The sequence below is a fragment of the Cervus canadensis genome, chromosome 15 (assembly GCF_019320065.1).
Source record: "Cervus canadensis isolate Bull #8, Minnesota chromosome 15, ASM1932006v1, whole genome shotgun sequence".
Classification (NCBI taxonomy): domain Eukaryota; kingdom Metazoa; phylum Chordata; class Mammalia; order Artiodactyla; family Cervidae; genus Cervus; species Cervus canadensis.
Window position 1 is genome coordinate 66,998,459 of NC_057400.1, and position 19,024 is coordinate 67,017,482.

A 19,024-nucleotide genomic window follows, 5' to 3' on the forward strand; every position below is an offset into this window, starting at 1 on the left:
AGATAATATAACTCATGATGGAAAGAGAAATAATGCTCAATGGGGAATCTTGCAAATTTTTAGATCATACTTAGTAGAACTCCTTGGGACATGTTCAAAACCGAGGGCTTCTATTTGACACAATTCCTGGAAATAGTAACATGGTAAATTAGCAAGTCCCTAAAGTGGAAGTAATAAAGGAGGAAATTTCTGGTAATTTAGAAGAAAGTAAGCTGGGTTTAGCAAAACAGACTTTAATATTGAGAATAATTGCAAGGTTAGACCTTTTCTACCTCTTCTAAACACCGCCTCATTGCAGTCATGGGTCAGGGCAATGCAAGTCATTAATTTTCTCCACCAAGTTATTAATTTTTTAGCTACTGTAAATAATAGTAGTACCATCTTACATACCTTAATTTATAGTTTGAAATGTATTCACTCTATGATTAATAATAATATTTTCAAAAATAAAAATTCCATCAATCATATGTCACTACTCTTTGTCCACATATCATCCTCCAAGCTCAGCTCAGTTCAGTTCAGTTCAGTCACTCAATTATGTCCTACTCTTTGCTACCCCATGGACTGCAGCATGCCAGTCCATCACCAACTCCCAGAGCTTGCTCAAACTCATGTCCATAGAGTCAGTGATGCCATCCAACCATTTCATCCTCTGTCGTCCACTCCACCTCTCCCCCTCAATCTTTCCTAGCATCAGGGTCTTTTCCAATGAGCCAGTTTTCATCAGGTGGAGTTTAAGCTTCAGCGTCAGTCAGTCCTTCCAATGAATATTCAGGACTGATTTCCTTTAGGATTGATTGGTTTGATCTCCTTGCAGTCCAAGGGATTCTCAAGAGTCTTCTCCAAGACCAGATCAAAAGCATCAGTTCTTTGGTGCTCAGCTTTCTTTATAGTCCAACTTTCACATCCATACATGACTGCTGGAAAAATCATAGCTTTAACTAGATGGACATTTGTCTGCCAAGTAATGTCTCTGCTTTTTATGAAGGTTGGTCATAGCTTTTCTTTCAAGGAGCAAACGTCTTTTAATTTCATGGTTGCAGTCAACATTTGCAGTGATTTTGGAGCCCCCCAAAATAAGGTCTGTCACTGTTTCCATTGTTTCTCCATCTATTTGCCATGAAGTGATGGGACCAGATGCCATAATCTTCGTTTTTTGAAGAGTTAGTTTCTCTTTGTTTTTTGAAGAGTTAGTTTCTCTTTGTTTTTTGAAGAGTTAGTTGATTAGCAAACTTAATTTTTTTATGCAACTTTAATTCTTTCATGTCTTGCCATGTAACATGGCATATTTCCAGGATCCAGGGCTTACGATATGGATACACTTAGGAGCTATTCTGTCTACTTGAAAAGCAATACACACAAGTAAGAAGAATAATGGTGGTCATAGCTGTAGTCAGGGCAGCAACAGCCAGGTTCCTAGAAGAACTCGGGCAGTAGAGACAGAAATGGCAGCCAGTGTCCAGTTTTTTGGTTTCACCAGGCTGCTTCTGGGGTGTGATTCTGAAGATGGCTCTGAATGTCAACATCCTCTTCATGTTTGTTCATTTTATGAACCTGGGTTCTATAGCTTTCTCTGAATTTTCCCAAACTTCAAATAAAAGCTATAAATTACATTTCTACTTAAATCAGTCAAAGTTGTTTTAGTTTTTGCAACTAAGAATCCTGACTGGACTAGCAATTGATAACAGAAGTGATGGCAGGGAGCGGGAAAACGGAAAGTTCGGGGATCAAATGTTTGTACTGGTTAGGGATCAATGTAAGAAAATCCAGGTTGTATCCTGGGATGAGAAGTCAGTGGCCCATGGGAATAGGATTTATCATCTCTGATTTCCTGGAGTGATTTGCACTTTGAAGCCAAGGCTTAAGAAGATGAATGGCCTCTGCTATACAACAGTATATTTAAATTTCATGAGAAAGTGCAGGACTCATGGGGGTATGACTGTTTTTCTAGTGATGCACAGAAAAAGAATGGTAAATTCAAATCCCTAACTTCCTGACTCAAGGTGCAGAAAGAAAAGCTATAGACTTTCTCTGTACTAGAATAAAAACAAATTAAAATGTTTTTTAGAACCCATCCCTTTGTAGAAGTCTGAGATAACAAAACTTCACCATAAATCTAAATGGATTTTCTGATTAACTGTTTGATCGTTGTGTAATTGGGAAACAAGGGGACCCCAGGAATTTGCATGGGGTTAATGCTCTTCAAACATTCCTGTTTCACATTAAATTTCTCTAGCCTTCTAAAATAAGACCTTTTATTTCCTGTCTGGTAATAATTCTGCTTCTCTTGAAACACAAGATGCCTATGAGAAAAGACCAGTTCTCCCCAAACCTCACTTCCACCACTGCTTATTGTCTCCAGATTTATAACTAAAGTCAGATTCCAGAATGCTTCGGGGGGTAACAATCAAAAGGCCAACCTCAGGAGGAGGCTTACACATAAAAGAATGGAAGAATTTAGCTAATTAATGTTGTCTAAAATTTGGGCCATATGTGTGGAAGCGTGTGGTGAGGTTACTAGACAAAGGAGAATTGTGCGATTCAGGTCAGACAAAATTTATCAATATGTCAGGGTAACAGAGAGTTCTAGGAAGATTATGATTATGAATGTGGCTGGTTGACTGAACCAGGCCTCAGTGACAGCACAAAGTAAATGAATTTGAGATATCAAATTGGCAAAAGGAGACTGCAACTGAAAACTAAGACAGAATTTTGAAATAGTTTATCATCTGTAATATACCATTCACCTTCAAATTTATGTTCTCAGGGTGGACCACCAAGGTCTTGAGAAATGAAAGGCAAGTGTGGGACAACACCCTTGAAAACCTTCTTGTAAGAGTGTCTTTAGTCTGGAAATGGAAGCAGAAAAAACCCAGCTGACATAAACTTCTTGGAGCTTAAGTTTCAATGGAGATGACAGAATTACATAAATTTCAATAGAGTTGACAGGATTACATTCCAAAGTCATCTCTAGATTACCAGAAACAAAGTGAGAATTATAAGAGACAGCAGGGTGGCATGGTTTAAAAAAAAAAAGTCTAATTCTGAAATGTCTCTGGTGTTGGCTAATTTATAATTATAGCCTATTTGATAGGCCCTATTAGATGGGCTGCCTGGGGCAGTTTTACTTAGTTTTTTATAAATGAAAAAATTCAAAAAATGGCCAAAAAATCAGTGCAGGTGAAAAAAGAGCTTAGCTGAGCAACCACCCAGGCCATAGTACTTTCACCCAATTCCCAGACTATGAGTTCATAGACCAGCACCTTCAGTGAAGAAATTCAGTGCTTTGAAGGCTGTCCTGTGCAGAAATGCCACAGCTACTGGGCTATTACCATAGGCCAAGCACCATTCTAGTCACTTTAAGCATTAATATCACTCACTTCAATATCCTGTGGGGCTTATTATCTTCATATTAACCAAAAAAGGGAAAATAAGGCATGAGCTTTTGGTAATTGCCCAAGTTCACCTTGTTAGTAAGAGGGAGGTCTAAGATTTTTAACTCAAACAATATAACTTAGAACTAAAACTCTAACCATGTAAATAAACATGTTTATTAAAATGTTTATTATAAAATGCTTATTAAACTGTTTCTACAAAAGAAATCTAAGCTACCATGTTATAGACACACTAGGGAAATAAAATGCAATTCTTGAAAGAAATTACTGAAGAGTAATTATAAATCATCACCAATTCCTAGTTATTCAGAATGTCACTCTCAGCTTGAGTTGGGATTTTGATTATGTACATCCAGGATGCTGCTAATTCATGCTTACTTCATATGAGCATGCGTTTATTTAGTAAGCCACTTGGTCATCTACTGTGTACCATTCATTGAGAAAATATCTTACTGTAAGTGAATTTCCTAAGTTACTTGACCATCCCTCCTCTATCTCTTCTTCCTCTATCCAATCACTAGAGTGGATTAGTCACTCTAGTATCTCTCCCTGACAGTCTCATCTAAAGATATGGAAACATCTTTAGTTATCACTTCCGTTGAAGATATTTCACAATCTATATCTGCATTTCATGCAACTAAAGACCATATAGTTTATGGTCTAATTAAGATCCCCACTAAGTTTTCAAATATTTTTCATGAGACAAGCAATATACTTGAAGATCTTGAAGGTCACTCCAAGCAGTATGTGGTAGGGCACTTCAATCATGTCCAACTCTTTGTGACCCTATGGACCATAGGTTGCCAGGCTCCTCTGTCCATGGGGATTCTCCAGGCAAGAATACTGAAATGGGTTGCCATGCCTCCTCCAAGGGAATTTCTCAACTCAGGGATCAAACCTTCATCTGTCTCCTGCCTTTGACAGGTGGGTTCGTTACCACTAGCACCACCTGGGAAGCCCCCATTCCAAGCAGAGTGAATAGCAGTTGCAAAAGCCTTGAGAGAGGGATGTTCCTGGTGGGTTCAAAGAAGGGTAAAGGCAGCATGTTTGAGGCAGAGTGAGCACATGGGAGACTAGTACAAGAAAAGATGACGGAAATAGTGAGGGAGTGACTTCCCTGGTGGTCTAGTGATTAAGAATCTGCCTTGCAATGCAGGAGGTGCAGATTCAATCCTTGGTCTACAATTTAAGATCTCACATTCCACAGGGCAACTGCGCCTGTAGGTCACAACTAGAGAGCCTGCATACCACTAGGAAAGATCCCGCATGCCACAACTAAGCCAAATAAACAAGACATAGTGACAGAAACAGATCGTATGGCATAATATAGGAAGGATGACAAAAGGTCTAGGTTTGCCTGGGAAAGCTCCAGTGTATGCGGATTCTTTTTATGTTTCATAGCATTGAGGATTTGGGAACTCTCATAAGTATTCTGATTTGATAACATTATGTGACCACCCTATTTTCATTTGGCTGCTGTGAGGATTTTTGCCTTTGCTCTCAGTGAGATGAGGAGCCATTGAGCAAGTGGATGACACAATTTGGCTTATAGGTTTAGAATGTTGCTGCATCTGCTCTCTTGAGATAACAGCATGTTGGAGCAGAATCTATGAGAATAATTAGGAGTCTAATGCAATAATCTGGGCCAAGGATCATGGTAACCTCCACCAGGATGGTAATAGTGGAAGTGATGAAAAGTAGTTGAGTTATGGATCTATTTTGAATACAGAGGCAACAGGCAGTGCTAAAAAATTGGAAGTGTGGTCTAAGAGAGTGAGAGATGCCAATCATGAATTCAGAAGTTTTGGCCTGAGAAACTTGGAGGTTTGCTAATAGCTACAATTGAATACCCGAACAACAAGATGGATGAGATTATCAAGGTGAAAGATTTGAGAAGATAAAAGAGTTTACAGGGCTTCCGTCCATATCTCAGTCAGTAAAGAATCTGCCTGCAAGGCAGGAGACCCAGGTCTGAGGCCTTCGTCAGGAAGATCCCCTGGAGAAGGAAATGGCAAACCACTCCAGTATTGCTGCCTGGAGAATCCCATGGACAGAGGAGTCTGGCAGGCTACAGTCCATGGGGTCGCAAGAGTTGGACACAACTTAGCAACTAAACCACCACAAAAGAATTAACAAGACAGGGCATGTTAAATTATAATGCCTGTCAATCACCTAAGTAAATTTGATGAGTTAGAAATTATATATAAATCTAAAGGTTAGAGGAAAGGTCCAAGTTAAAGAAATAAATTTAGGAATTTCAGCATATGCATGGTTTCTATATCTATGGAAGTGAGTGCAGTCATAAAGTAATTGAGTGTGGAAAGATAGGAGAACCTAAAACTGAGCCCTGGGATACAGGAATATCTACTGGCTGGAGACGGGAGGGTGAAGAAGCTAAGGAGATGGAGTGGGAATGAAGGGAAAGCAGGAAAGTGTAATGATCTAGGTGTCAAGTGAATAAAGATGTTTGTTGCTCTAATTTTAGAATTATAGCATTTCAAGAGGATAAGGAACCTTAAGGTTGATATATTCCAAGGCCACTAAGTATGGATTTTAAAAAGCGAGATCAGGTGAGGTTATATCAGTTTTCCTATGTCCTATAGATGTCAAATAATTATATTATCAAACCTTCTAATTCATGGTTATAGTATTACTTTATTATCTCTTTGTTGATGAAAAACTGAATACAATTCTCTTTACCTTCAAGCTAGCATTCAAGCAAAAATTATTTCACTTATAAAATTTCATCTTTGAGAATAAAATTTATTTTTGCAGTTATTAACAGCATTTCTGAAAATTGGAGAAAAGTAAGAAGAAAAATTAATTATCCTCATCTCACATCAGTGGATACTTCCATAAAATCTTCTCTGTATATGCTGACATAATTGAGACAAACTACATGTGCAGTTTTGTATATTGCTTATTTCATTTGACACAATACCATTTCATCCATGAAAAAAAAGTTTTATTTGGGTTAAAATTTGGAAAAATATAGAGAAAAATTAAAGTAATGGCTCCAAAGTTAGAAATAACATTTAAGCGATTGTACTTTTATCTAGTTTATATTAAATTTTTTTTTTGTCTGAGTTCTACCTTAGAGGAATGTACTTATTTTTAAAAGTGAGTCATAAACTGTGATAAACTTTATTATTTCAAACATAACTCTCCATTGAGTCATAACTCCCCGAGCTTGATACATCAGTGAAAATATTTTATATTATGGACATACATGAAAGTTCTTCCCAAATCTTTGTTTCCCAATTTATCACAACTGAGATTTTCAGAAATTTTTGAAGAACTACTTGTAGAGTCAATGTCATAAAGACTTTAAAAAAAAAAACAATCATCCATAGTGAATATTTTTTAAATAAATTCTTACCTGATTCTATTTTTCCTCCTCCTTTTCCTTCTCACCTCTTTAAATCTTGTTCAAAAAATATTTTCCTTTAACCTCCTGTGTGTTTTCACTAAAATACACTGCATGATTTGGCATCTTTTAACCTGATATTTATTAACAAAAAAAAAAAGGCTACCCTATGTGCTCCATAAAATTTATAAATGGGGATTATTATATTTCACAGTTTTTAGTGACAATGGGAAATCAATAATATGCTTGTTTCAATTTTGAAAAGGAGATATTTCATAATTAAACAGGTGGGAGAAATAACAAAAAGATTTAAGCTTTGTTTTAGACTGGGTTCCCTGGCAACACTCTAAGATGACGACTTAGTTGCATATTTAATGGGGAATCATCTCAGAAGACAGAGAAAGTCACATTTGAGTAGAATGAGAAGCTGACCGGCATATAATTGGCACTGAGACAATCCTATAAGAAGCTCTGGTACCTCATTGTGGTTTTGATTTGCATTTCTTACACGCCAGTCAGGATGGCTGCTATCCAAAAGTCTACAAGCAATAAATGCTCGAGAGGGTGTGGAGAAAAGGGAACCCTCTTACACTGTTGGTGGGAATGCAAACTAGTACAGCCACTATGGAAAACAGTGTGGAGATTTCTTAAAAAACTGGAAATAGAACTGCCACATGACTCAGCAATCCCACTTCTGGGCATACACACTGAGGAAACCAGATCTGAAGGAGACACGTGCACCCCAATGTTCATCGCAGCACTGTTTATAATAGCCAGGACATGGAAGCAACCTAGATGCCCATCAGCAGATGAATGGATAAGGAAGCTGTGGTCCATATACACCATGGAATATTACTCAGCCGTTAAAAAGAATTCATTTGAATCAGTCCTAATGAGATGGATGAAACTGGGGCCCATTATACAGAGTGAAGTAAGCCAGAAAGATAAAGAACATTACAGCATACTAACACATATATATGGAATTTAGAAAGATGGTAACGATAACCCTATATGCAAAACGGAAAAAGAGACACAGAAATACAGAAAAGACTTTTGAACTCTGTGGGAGAAGGTGAGGGTGGGATGTTTCGAAAGAACAGCATGTATACTATCTATGGTGAAACAGATCACCAGCCCAGGGGGGATGCCTGAGACAAGTGCTCGGGCCTGGTGCACTGGGAAGACCCAGAGGAATCGGGTGGAGAGGGAGGTGGGAGCAGGGATCGGGATGGGGAATACGTGTAAATCTATGGCTGATTCATATCAATGTATGACAAAACCCACTGAAATGTTGTGAAGTAATTAGCGTCCAACTAATAAAAAATAAATAAATAAATAAATAAAGAAGCTCTGGGACCAAGATGACCTTTCAGAGTGGTTATAACTCCCAGTAAGAGAGATGTATCTGTGCATCCTTGACTCAGGGGGTGATTTACTCTGGCCAGAATCTGGAAGGTGTGGGGAGTGGGAGGACCTTCTATAAGGCAGTCTTATTGACAGAAAGAAACTTTCAATGAGGAGCATGCCTGTTAGTCCTCAGTAACAATATTTCCAGGAGCTGATGCTTTAACTTTAGAGAGAGACTATGCATGGAGCAGCACGTTACCTACTATGAGCTCCTATTCCATCCTCAGCACTTTACCAAACATTATAGGGAAGTATAACATATGATTCCTCCTTAGGAATGTGTTGTCTAGAAAAGATATGTTGAACCCATATGAAATGGTACAAAAGCCTTCAACATGGTTAACAATTGAGTGCTATATTATGCTGGGCCAACCATCTGAGATATAGCGAGTAGATGAGAAAAGGAATTGGCCAGTGATGATTATATTGTTATAACAATCTTGGTTAAGAAGATAAAACTTGAGTTGTGCAATAAACAAGGGGTAAGATTTTGGTTAACTGTGGAGGAAAGGAAAGCCACTTTAGACTAGGAAACAAGAAAAAAAGAGAGGAGAAATAAAAGTAGGAATAATTATTCCATGCCCACAGGATAGTGAAGAATCCAGGCTACCTAAATCTATTTATTTCCATCCACAACATTGTTGAGCAATTTATAAAGCTCAGAACCAAGTACTCAAGAAGGTTCAAGGAGAATGAGATTCCATGAAATTTAGGAAATAACCTGTCACAAGAGTCAAAGTAATAAGTTGTGTTAGAGAGATCTAAGGCACTTAAGGACACAAGAAAGGAACTATCATGTCTACTTGGAGGCCCTTGGGAAAAGCTATGTGAAATATTTGGCAACTTATATTAGCTCAGTTTCAGATGAAGCATGGGTTTCACGTGGTGGTGTAAGAAAAAGGCTGAAAGTAAAGTCTGGACCAGAGAGCTTAGCAAAGCAATAGGCTTTGTCTTTTTTTTATTTTTTCCCCTTAATCTGCATCTCAATGTAAACCCATATAAACATTTTAAATATTGGAAGGCTTTTGCTTGAGGAATGCACAAGGTCAAGGGCAATGAAGTGAAACAGAATCAGATTTACAGCCAAAGAGGAGATACCTATGAAACCTATCATGGAAGGAAAAAGGATGAATGGACATTTTGGGGAAGAAGAGGATGAGACTAGGGAATCTTGGCACGGGAAAGAGCACATTTATTTTCAAAGACTAGACTGAGGAAAGACTCACAGAGTGTAGACATACTTGCTGGGAAAATTGGGTTAAGAGGGAAAAATGGGGACAGCAAAAGAAGCACATCAGAAATCATGGAGAGATGTTTCTACTTAACAGACTAGCTCAGTGGAAAGTTACACAACTCCAGTCTTACTCACCACCCTCTACGTGGCAGTTCACCATGACAGTGATTCATTTGGAAGGGTGGTTGAACATGATAAAATGTGTGACTGATTGGAGTATACTAGGTCAGGGGCGGCTAAGCAGATTTGGAAAGTATCTTTATACAGATGGTCGATGAAATCATCTGGCTCCAGATGAAATCATTAGGGAGCAAAACTTCCAAAGCAAAGGGGAAAAGGACAGTACAGTGGGTCTGTGATGGGAGGGGTGATGGGGAGAAAGCATCACCAAGGGTCGGATTTGGCATCCTGTGGTTCTTAAGGGTTTAAGAAAAGGAGGGTTTAATTTTGAGGACTAAGGTTGTGATTAATTCAGTGATTAATTCATGGGTTATGAGGAGACAGAGGAAAGGAAACAGGAGGGGACTTGCCATTTGTGCTATTGATAAAAATGATTCGGGTCTGACTTTCACATCTTGTCTTGAACTTAAACCACCTGGAAACTTTCCTCAGTGGCATCAGCAAGAGCATGGAATTGGAGGAGTGGAGGCTGTGAGAACCCACAGAGCCCAGCATTATGCAGAGCAGCTTGTCAGATATCTCTGGGAGGGGCTTGGACTGCAGCTCCCCGTCTGAATCTTCAGGGCTTACATTTGGACTACAGATGTCTTCAATTTCTGTTGCATTTTTTTCTCATTAAAGTGACTAACAATTGTGGTCATTCTGTATCTCCAGCTGCCTCTCATTATAAGATCTATCTCATAACAGTTTCAACTCTTGGGAAAATTGTTCACATTGCAGTTCTACCTTCCTCTATTTACCATCTGGAGCCACATTTATTTTACTTCACATATGTGCAGACCAATTTCTTATAGTATTGATGGCATTTAACCAGAATTGCTTATATACATGGGTATTTGTTACACACTCCTTAAATTGTGGTGAATCATTTCCTTGAAAAAATAAATGCACTCTTTGTGGTTTTGATTTTTTTAACTTGTAAGAGAGAAGGCATCTATATGAATTAAGTATCTTTTGAGGTGTTTGTTAATAGCATCAAAATAAAATCCAGCAGAGAATTAAAATCATGAATTATATAGGATTATGCTTAATTAGTACAGTTTCACCTTCAGGGTTCCTTATTATAATGGTCTCACTGGCGTCTTTGTTTAGATTGATTTTCAACCGGAACTTTTATCTTTCTTCATATTTCTTTCTATTGGTATTCTTGAATTTAGTCATGAAAGTGTAAAAGTGAGGAACTGCATTATTGACAAGCACCAAGGAAGGCTTTCAGCAAGCTTTTCCAGAGTTCATGGTTATACCTTTAACAACCAAGGTTCGGGACACTATAACCAAGAAACAATATTCCTAGTAATAGGAAAATAACTTTTCTTTCTCTCTTTTCCCCTTAAACAGCAGCATTTCCCAGTATCTGCTCTGGCTCACTGCTCTCCTCTGACATCCTTCTTGAGTGATCCCATTCCCACCCAAAGCCTTAACAACTCCTTGATGTGATGGCTCGTATAAATCTCTTGCTGTCTCACCCTCTCACTCTTGAATCAGACTTTGTTGATTCTATTTCTTACATATCTTCAAGTTCATCTCTTTCTCCATCCTCAGTAACACTGACTTATTCCCTGTTTCATTTTCCCCAATTTTGTTCTAACTAACCTCTCTGTTGTCAGTGTCACTCAGGTTAAAAATTTTCCCTGAGTAATGCTGCCAAGGTGATCTCTCCAACATACAAATCACAATTTGTATCTTTGTCGCTTAAAACTTCAGTATTTTGCCATAAAGTTTCTATTGATATTTTGGGTGGTTTAGATTTTGTTCAAAGGGATTGGTCTGCATGCAAGATATTCAACATCATTAGTCCATCCACAAAATGCCAAGAATATTTCCCAATTGTTACAACCATGAACACATATTTCCAAGGCCCCTCTGGAGAGTATGATTACACACCCAGCTGAGAACCAAAAATAGTTACCTAAGAAAAAAAGACTTCTTCAGAATAATTTTTAATTGCTTTAGCTTGACATACTTTCATGGTTCCTCTTTCTGCTTTATTTCCAAACAATCCCCTTGTCAGCCTACATGGGGTTCCCTGAATAAGCCACATCTCTTAACTGCGTGCCCTAGTTTATGTTCTTTACATCTGGTGTACTTCACTGCTCAAGATACTGTCTTTATCTTTCACAACTCATTGAGGGAAAATATTTTCCAGATGGTCTTCCTTGCTCCACCTCCTCTCCAAATCTCAGCCTACTTTTTAGATGGCTTAGTTCTGTGGTTCCACTATCCATACTTTAATTAGATCACCTATCACTATGTATTTATTCAATTCAGTTGATATATTGGTTTATTTTACCCACAAAATTATAAAATGGTAACACCAAAGCATAGAATGTCTTCCTGTAGCATCAATGGATACTACGTTCCAAACGAAAAATATGTACCAATGTTCTTACATTAACTACATAAGCAAAACATGCACTCACAGCAGATTCTTAGGCAGTAGTGTGAATTAATTGGGCTTCCCCTGTGGTTCAGTGGTAAGAATTTGCCTGCAATGAAAGAGACACACATGTTCAATCTCTGGGTCAGGAAGATCTCCTGGAGAAGGAAATGGCAACCCACTCCAGTATTCTTGCCTGGGAAATCTAAAGGACACAGGAGCCTGGCCAGCTACAGTCCAGGGGGTCACAAAGAGTGGAACACGGCTGAGTGAGCACACATGTAAATTAACTGGCCACCATTGTGAAACTGGTTGTGTTATGTGAATTTTAAGTTCCATTCTATTTTATATTTGTGTCTGCAACTTTTACAAATCATATGTTAATCTACTCATCATCTATTAAAATTCATGGTCCTGGAAGATATCCCAGAATATCCTGTTCTTTCTCCTGCCACCAAATCACTTCTGGTGGCAATATCTACTCACATTTACAGGAATTCTAAGTAAACCACTTTGATAAAATGACTTTAACTATGCTTTGCATGTCCAGTGAGAAAAACAGACAGAAGTGTATGTGAGTGTTTTCCTGCATCTTCTTTTACACCTAACACAATCAGATCTTTTAGTATTTGTTAAATTCTGATAAGACTTTAATATCTTACTGTTTTGATTACATTTTTTATTTCTAATGACATTACATATTCTCCACATGTTTATTGGCCTTTATATTATGGCTTTCTGAATTAGCTATATATTATTTTGTTTTTTGTACTGATTTCTAAGGGGTGTTTTTGCAAGTAAAATATATGAAGTCTTTTCTGTCATAGTTATTACAAAAAATTTCCCCATTTGAACAAGCTCTTAAGCACACTTATTGAGAGTTTTATAGTAAGATTTAAAATGTAGATTTTAAATTTTGGAATCTTATTGATCAATATTTTAAAATTTCGAAGATTATTAAACTACTGAAAATATCTTATGCAAATACTACATTTAGAGATTTTTTTTTTTTTAACGGAAATATTCGGTCCATTTGGGATATGTCTTGGTTCAAAGATTAAGGGAGGAAACCATTCTTTAAAATGTTAAATGTCTATCAAGTAACTGTAACAGCTTTTATTGAATTAATAGTGAAGGACAGAGGAGCCTGGTGTGCTTCAGTCCATGGGGTCACATAGTTAGACACAACGTAGTGACTGAACAACAACAATTTAATTAGGTATTAAATTGTACTGTAGATTCATGTCTAAATACTTTTCTTTCATCATGGTCAGTAACTTTTTATTATTTTTCATATCTAATAGGAACAATAACTTATCTTACTCACCATTTCTGTTTGGGGGGATTCCTTATCACTTTCCTTGCATATTTTTTATTCCAATGAGCTTCAAAATGGTTTTGTCGTGTTTCATGCTTTTAGGATCTTACAGGGACTATGAGTAAGATTGTATTTAATTTATGCTTTGATTTAGGAAAAAGAACTGCATTTTTCAAATACTGAGTTTCCCAATGTGAGAAAAAGGAGCAATTATTCCCATTTTACGTTATTTTACATATCTTGATCAAGACATAGTTTTTTTTCCCCAATCAGGTGCTAAAAATGTCTTATTATGTTAGGTCTTCAGTGTTGTATGTTGTTATTGCTTTTATGGATAGAATCATTTCTTCTGATATGTTTTCTATTCAGTAATACAAATAGAAACAGTAATCATAATACCATAGTAATAATGAGATGTGCTTCACACTAGTACATAAATCAAGCATTTATATTCTTTAAATATACATTTCCAGTTGTACAGTATTTATTTTCTCATCATTTGTCCAATGAATGTATTTTGAACAAACACAAATACTGAGTAGTTGGATCCTGTAAACAGCCCCCTGCCCTTTAATTAATAGAGAAGACCGACACTAATCCATAATCACATAATTATAGAAAGCATCATGGTTTGTGCTATAAGGAAAAGAATACAAGGTGCCAAGAAAATTCTTCATGGGAGATGTCATCTAATCTGGGAGGTAATGAAGGCTTAGGAGTCTAGGAGGATTTCATGAGGATGCAACAGTGAACAGAGCCCTGAAAGATGATAACTGGTAAGTCAGGCGAAAGAAATGCAAATGGCCCTTAACAGGATGGGGAATGCGGTTGAGGAAGGGGACAGAAAGACATTGTGTGTCGAGCAGAGAATAACAAAATGAAGCTTGAGGAAAAGGTCAGAAGTCAGGTCATGCCAGAGCCCTCCAAGAGTTTTATTAATTTTGTCTTAATCCTACAAGATACCACTGAGGCTTTTAAAGGGTGTGTGTGTGTCTGCGTCTGTGTCTGTGTTGTGTTGGTTGGTGGGTGAGGGCGAGGTGATGTATTCAGGTTTATATTGCAGACTGATCACTCTGGCTCTCCTGGGAAGAATGGATCAGAGGAAGGCAAGAGCAGATGCCTGAAAACCTTTTAGGAGGCTATTGAAGGAACCCAGTGGAGAAGTAATGACAATGTGGATGAGGACAGTGACAGCGGAGATGGAGTGAAGGGTATGGCAATAAGGAACATTTAGGGAACAAAACTGAAACTACTTAACAATGAGGATTCTGGCATGATAAGGAAGAGAGGGGTGACAGGAATGACCACCAGGATTCTGGCCTGTCCAAGGCGATGAATAACAAGGCTTTTACCTGAGATAGCAAATACAGAACATAAATCAGCTTTGAGATATAACTATCATAATTTTTAAACATAATGAGCTACATAAACTCATCATAAGCTTCTCAGGTAGCACAGTGGTAGAATCCCTCTGTCAATGCAGGAGATGCAGGTTCAATCCCTGGGTCAGGAAGATCCCCTGGAGTAGGAAGTGGCAACCCGCTCCAGTATTCTTGCCTGGAAAATTCCATGGACAGAGGAGCTTGGAGGGCTACAGTCCATAGAGTCGCAGACTTGGACTGAGCGACTGAGCTCTCATGCAGGCACTTGCTACAGGTACTTCTGAAATCCAAATGAAGATGGTGAGTTAAACATTTACACAGGCATTCCTTGAACTCTCAGGAAAGATTTGGGTTGTATATATACATTGAAGCTACTAGCATTAGATAGATATGATATGAGTAAGGGCCAGTGATGAGAGTATTGAGTGTAAGAGTAAAGAGAAAAGGGCAGATCCCTGGGGGATGTTGACACTGAAACATGGAGTAAAATGATGCACTGATCAAAGAGACTGGGAAGAAAAGCTGCTCGTGGGTAAGCCAGCCAGTCTGATTTAAAATATAAATATATATATATGTATATGTATTTATACCAAAAGCCTACTGGCATGCCCCACACTCCACAGGTTTTGGCTGTCTTTGCAGAATTATTGCATTAGTTTGCCACCATTGGATCTCAACCCTCAAATCAGTTTTTAACAGATTATTCTTAGTCTCTCCTAAGACTAATAGATGGTATCACCAACCTGATGGACATGAGTTTGAGCAAGTTCCGGGAGTTGGTGATGGACAGAGAAGCCTGGCATGCTGCAGTCCATGGGGTCGCAGAGTCAGACAAGACTGACTGAACTGAACTGAACTGAACTTAGTCTCTCCTGAAATTTTCATAATTTCAAAGAAAGGAGTTATCTTGATATGTTCTTTTTTCATGGTGGGATAGAAACTCTAAGTGAGGTGCTTCCAATCATCGATTTTGTTTCTTCCCAGATCTTTTCTGCCCTTGCTTTCTGCCGTATGACAATATTCACCTGAAAAGAGATTTCTCTATGATTCATTTCAGTCTCTTTTAAATTTAGAATAAGTTACACTGAGTGAGTGAGTGAAAGTCACTCAGTTGTGTCTCTTTGCGACCCCATGGACATAGTCCATGGAATTCTCCAGGTCCGAATACTAGAGTGGGTAGTCTTTCCCCTCTCCAGGGCATCTTCCCAACCCAGGGATCATACCCAGGTCTCCAGCATTGCAGGTAGATTCTTTACCAGCTGAGCCACTGGGAAGCCCAAGAATACTGGAGTGGGTAGCATATCCCTTCTTCACCAGATCTTCCTGAACCAGGAATTGAGCTGGAATCTTCTGCATTGCAGGTGGATTCTTTACCAACTAAGCTACCAAGGAAGCCCAAGTTACATTGAACTGACTATAATTTGACAAATTTTGTGTTATATGACTTTGGGACTTTTTTGGCCTTGTTTGTGTTTTCTTTGCTATTTTTCTCCTTTTTCTTCTTTTCAGTTAATTGGGGAATTTCCATTTGTATTTTTTAATAAAATAATAATAAATTAATGTCGCATCCCCCCAGAGGCAGACTATTTCACTTTTGGTGATGTAGAGTTGGAGGTGTCTGTTGGACATGAAAGAAAGCAGTACGCTTATCTAACGGAACCTATAGATGTGGAACTCAGGCAAGAAACTTGAGGGCTTCTGGAATGGTCTGGGACAGCTTTTATTTATAACATTCCTGAGCTCCAAATAAGAAGTGGTATTTCTATAGCTGGTAATTATTAGCGCTTTGACTTCACAGAACCATTACATGTTTCTGGCTTTTCTAGCTGAACTTGTACAAACTTGAATAGGTTGAACTTGGAGGAAATTTTAATACAAACAAAACTCACAAATATTTAGGTATATACATATTCAAATATTCATATTCAAGATGTGGAGCTCAAATAATAACCAATTTGGGGAGAAACAATACTGTGAAATAAATGTTGAAGATAAAATTCTGAAAACATTTAGGCTAAATTCATATGTGACACGCTGAGACATATATTATATTATCACAGTTTATTCAACTATGAAAAATCAGCTGCTTTTCTCTTGTTATCAATAGTAACTACCCTGAGATTTTTAAGGGCATAGATAGTGAAATTTGAGTCATGCTGCCTTTGTGAGTGATGTTGCAAACTGATTTTCATTATAAGCCAGTATCTACATGACAAAAGGCATTTGTTGTTTCATCTTTTAAACAAACAGCAAACAAAGAATACCACAGCATCTAGCTTTTCACTACTGAAAATGAAATGGATCTAGTACGTTCAAAGGAATTCCACAAAACGAAAACCATTGACATGACAAAAGCGTGCATTTAATTCAATGCTTTGCAGAGATACATGACTAAAGTTGTGTGCATGGCTTGTCCTTTGGGATGGTCCCAGTTGTTTATTTTTAAAGAAAAAATAAAAAATGGAGCCAACAGAGAATTAAAGGGAAAGAATCCTTGAGACATAAGGGGACCTACATGTTCTAGTCTAAGAAACATGCAAGTGTTACAGAACAGTATGATACAGCATGACAGGTGAACAGTGAACAGGCGCTGGAACAGTGCTCCTTCTTTCAGAAACGGGAAGTCTAACAGTTATGTTTTCACAAATGGTATCGATGAAGCCATCTTTATTTTTAAAGAACTTTATAGAAGGAATTTTAGCACCATCATTAAAGGATAATAATAATAATACATTTTAGCCCTGCCTATCTCCAGTCTTGGAATAATCACAGAAGCATAGCACCTTTTAGTACCTAAAATATAAACAAGAAGAGTAAGTCCATCCCAGCTTCTAGAGATGAGGTAGCTCATGCTAAAAAATGTTGGGTCATTTTTCCTAAGAGAGTTCAAAAACCAAATATTCTAATTCCAACTGTCACGTTTGATTAGACTCAGCTCCACAACTCTGAGTTTCTAAAACTTTTTTCTTCATTATAGGCTTTAGGAAGATGAGATTATATATGTGGAAGACTCTCAACTAAGGGTCCTGAATACTTGTTTCTAAAGTTGTATGGGAATTATTTTGCATTCTGTGTCTTCTTAAACAAGAAAGTGCAAATATATTCAATGGTATACTCATTTAATTTCTATCTATATTGATAGATTGAGTCAATATAGGGAAAGGTAGCTTTAAATTTGAATTCGAATGAAGTCAAGATTTACCACATTTTACAAAAATTTAAGATCTTTTTTTTTTTGGTCAGAAATCCCATTGAATATATACTACTTTAACATTCCATTTAAGACAATGAGAAACTGATATTTTTTCATGGTTCTCTAAAGAGTCTGTATGTTAGTTATACAATATCAAGACAAGCATTCAGTTTCAATCACAAGGATACACATTTTGATTTCATTTTTAATTGATAATCTGTAAATGAGAGGTCACAAAAGGGCATTACTTTGTATTTTTCCAATTGCAGCCACGTGAAATAAAAGTGTTGTGATTTTATATACCCCACTCTTTAAGCTATCTGCCAGGAAGAAAGTTTTTCTCATAAATAGTAAGCAACTTTGTCATTACACTGAAATGAAGAAAACGGAGATTTATTTATTCAATCAGTTTACTTTTTTTTTAAAAGGTGGTCTTTGTCATTGATCATTTTAAACCTAAACTGTTGTATTGAAAAATATTTTAAATCAATTAAAACTTGAGGACTGTAAGTAAAATAAATATTCTGAAGGATAAGGAGGCCAGGCACTTAAGACCATATATACAATGCTGATGCAGAATCAGCCATTACTTCAAGAGTCTCAGGATCAGCTTCAAACAGTCAAAGTCTTGTGAATGGTGGTGGTCACTGATGGTAGGGGTGGTGCTCATTGTCGATGTATCTCGGCTTGCTTTACACAAAACAAACTGGTCCAATTTCGATGCCAAATTCTTGGTCTGTACTGCCAACATCCACAGGGGCAAGATCTATGATGGGCAAGCGTGCCACATTCTGTGTTCTATATTCAAAGATGGTCTTGCCCACGTTTCCATTTCGTTTCTGGAATTAAATGGTGCAGTGGGTTAATAGCATACCCAAATTAGTACAAAAATGATAGACAGCAACTTCCAAACCAATTTTTATAATGTGAAAGCAATGATTTTTAGAGCACTACTTAAAAGAGAACTGCCAACATAAAATGAGATACTGTCATAACTGGCAGGCATTTCTTTCATTCTTTAAATTGGGAAGAAGCCCTTTATTCTTTTGTAGCTTCCCAAATGGTCACTAACAACATAAATTATGAAAGCGTTTTTGGTTTTCATGATTGAAACCAAAATTCATCATTAAATATTTTCTTTTTTATATATAGATATTCAAGAGGAAAGACA

The 19,024-nt window shown here is 37.4% G+C and overlaps 1 protein-coding gene across 2 annotated transcripts in view; it reads right to left on the reverse strand.

The window, feature by feature from the left end:
* Positions 1 to 17,000: 17,000 nt before the first annotated feature.
* Positions 17,001 to 19,024, reverse strand: part of COL5A2 (collagen type V alpha 2 chain) — a 151,884-nt gene continuing 149,860 nt past the window's right edge. For both annotated transcript variants that reach the window (XM_043487639.1, XM_043487638.1), the window contains one exon: positions 17,001 to 18,692. In XM_043487639.1, coding sequence (XP_043343574.1) covers positions 18,546 to 18,692 — 147 coding nt within the window. In that variant the 3' untranslated portion in view covers positions 17,001 to 18,545. The remainder of the gene's footprint in view (positions 18,693 to 19,024) is intronic.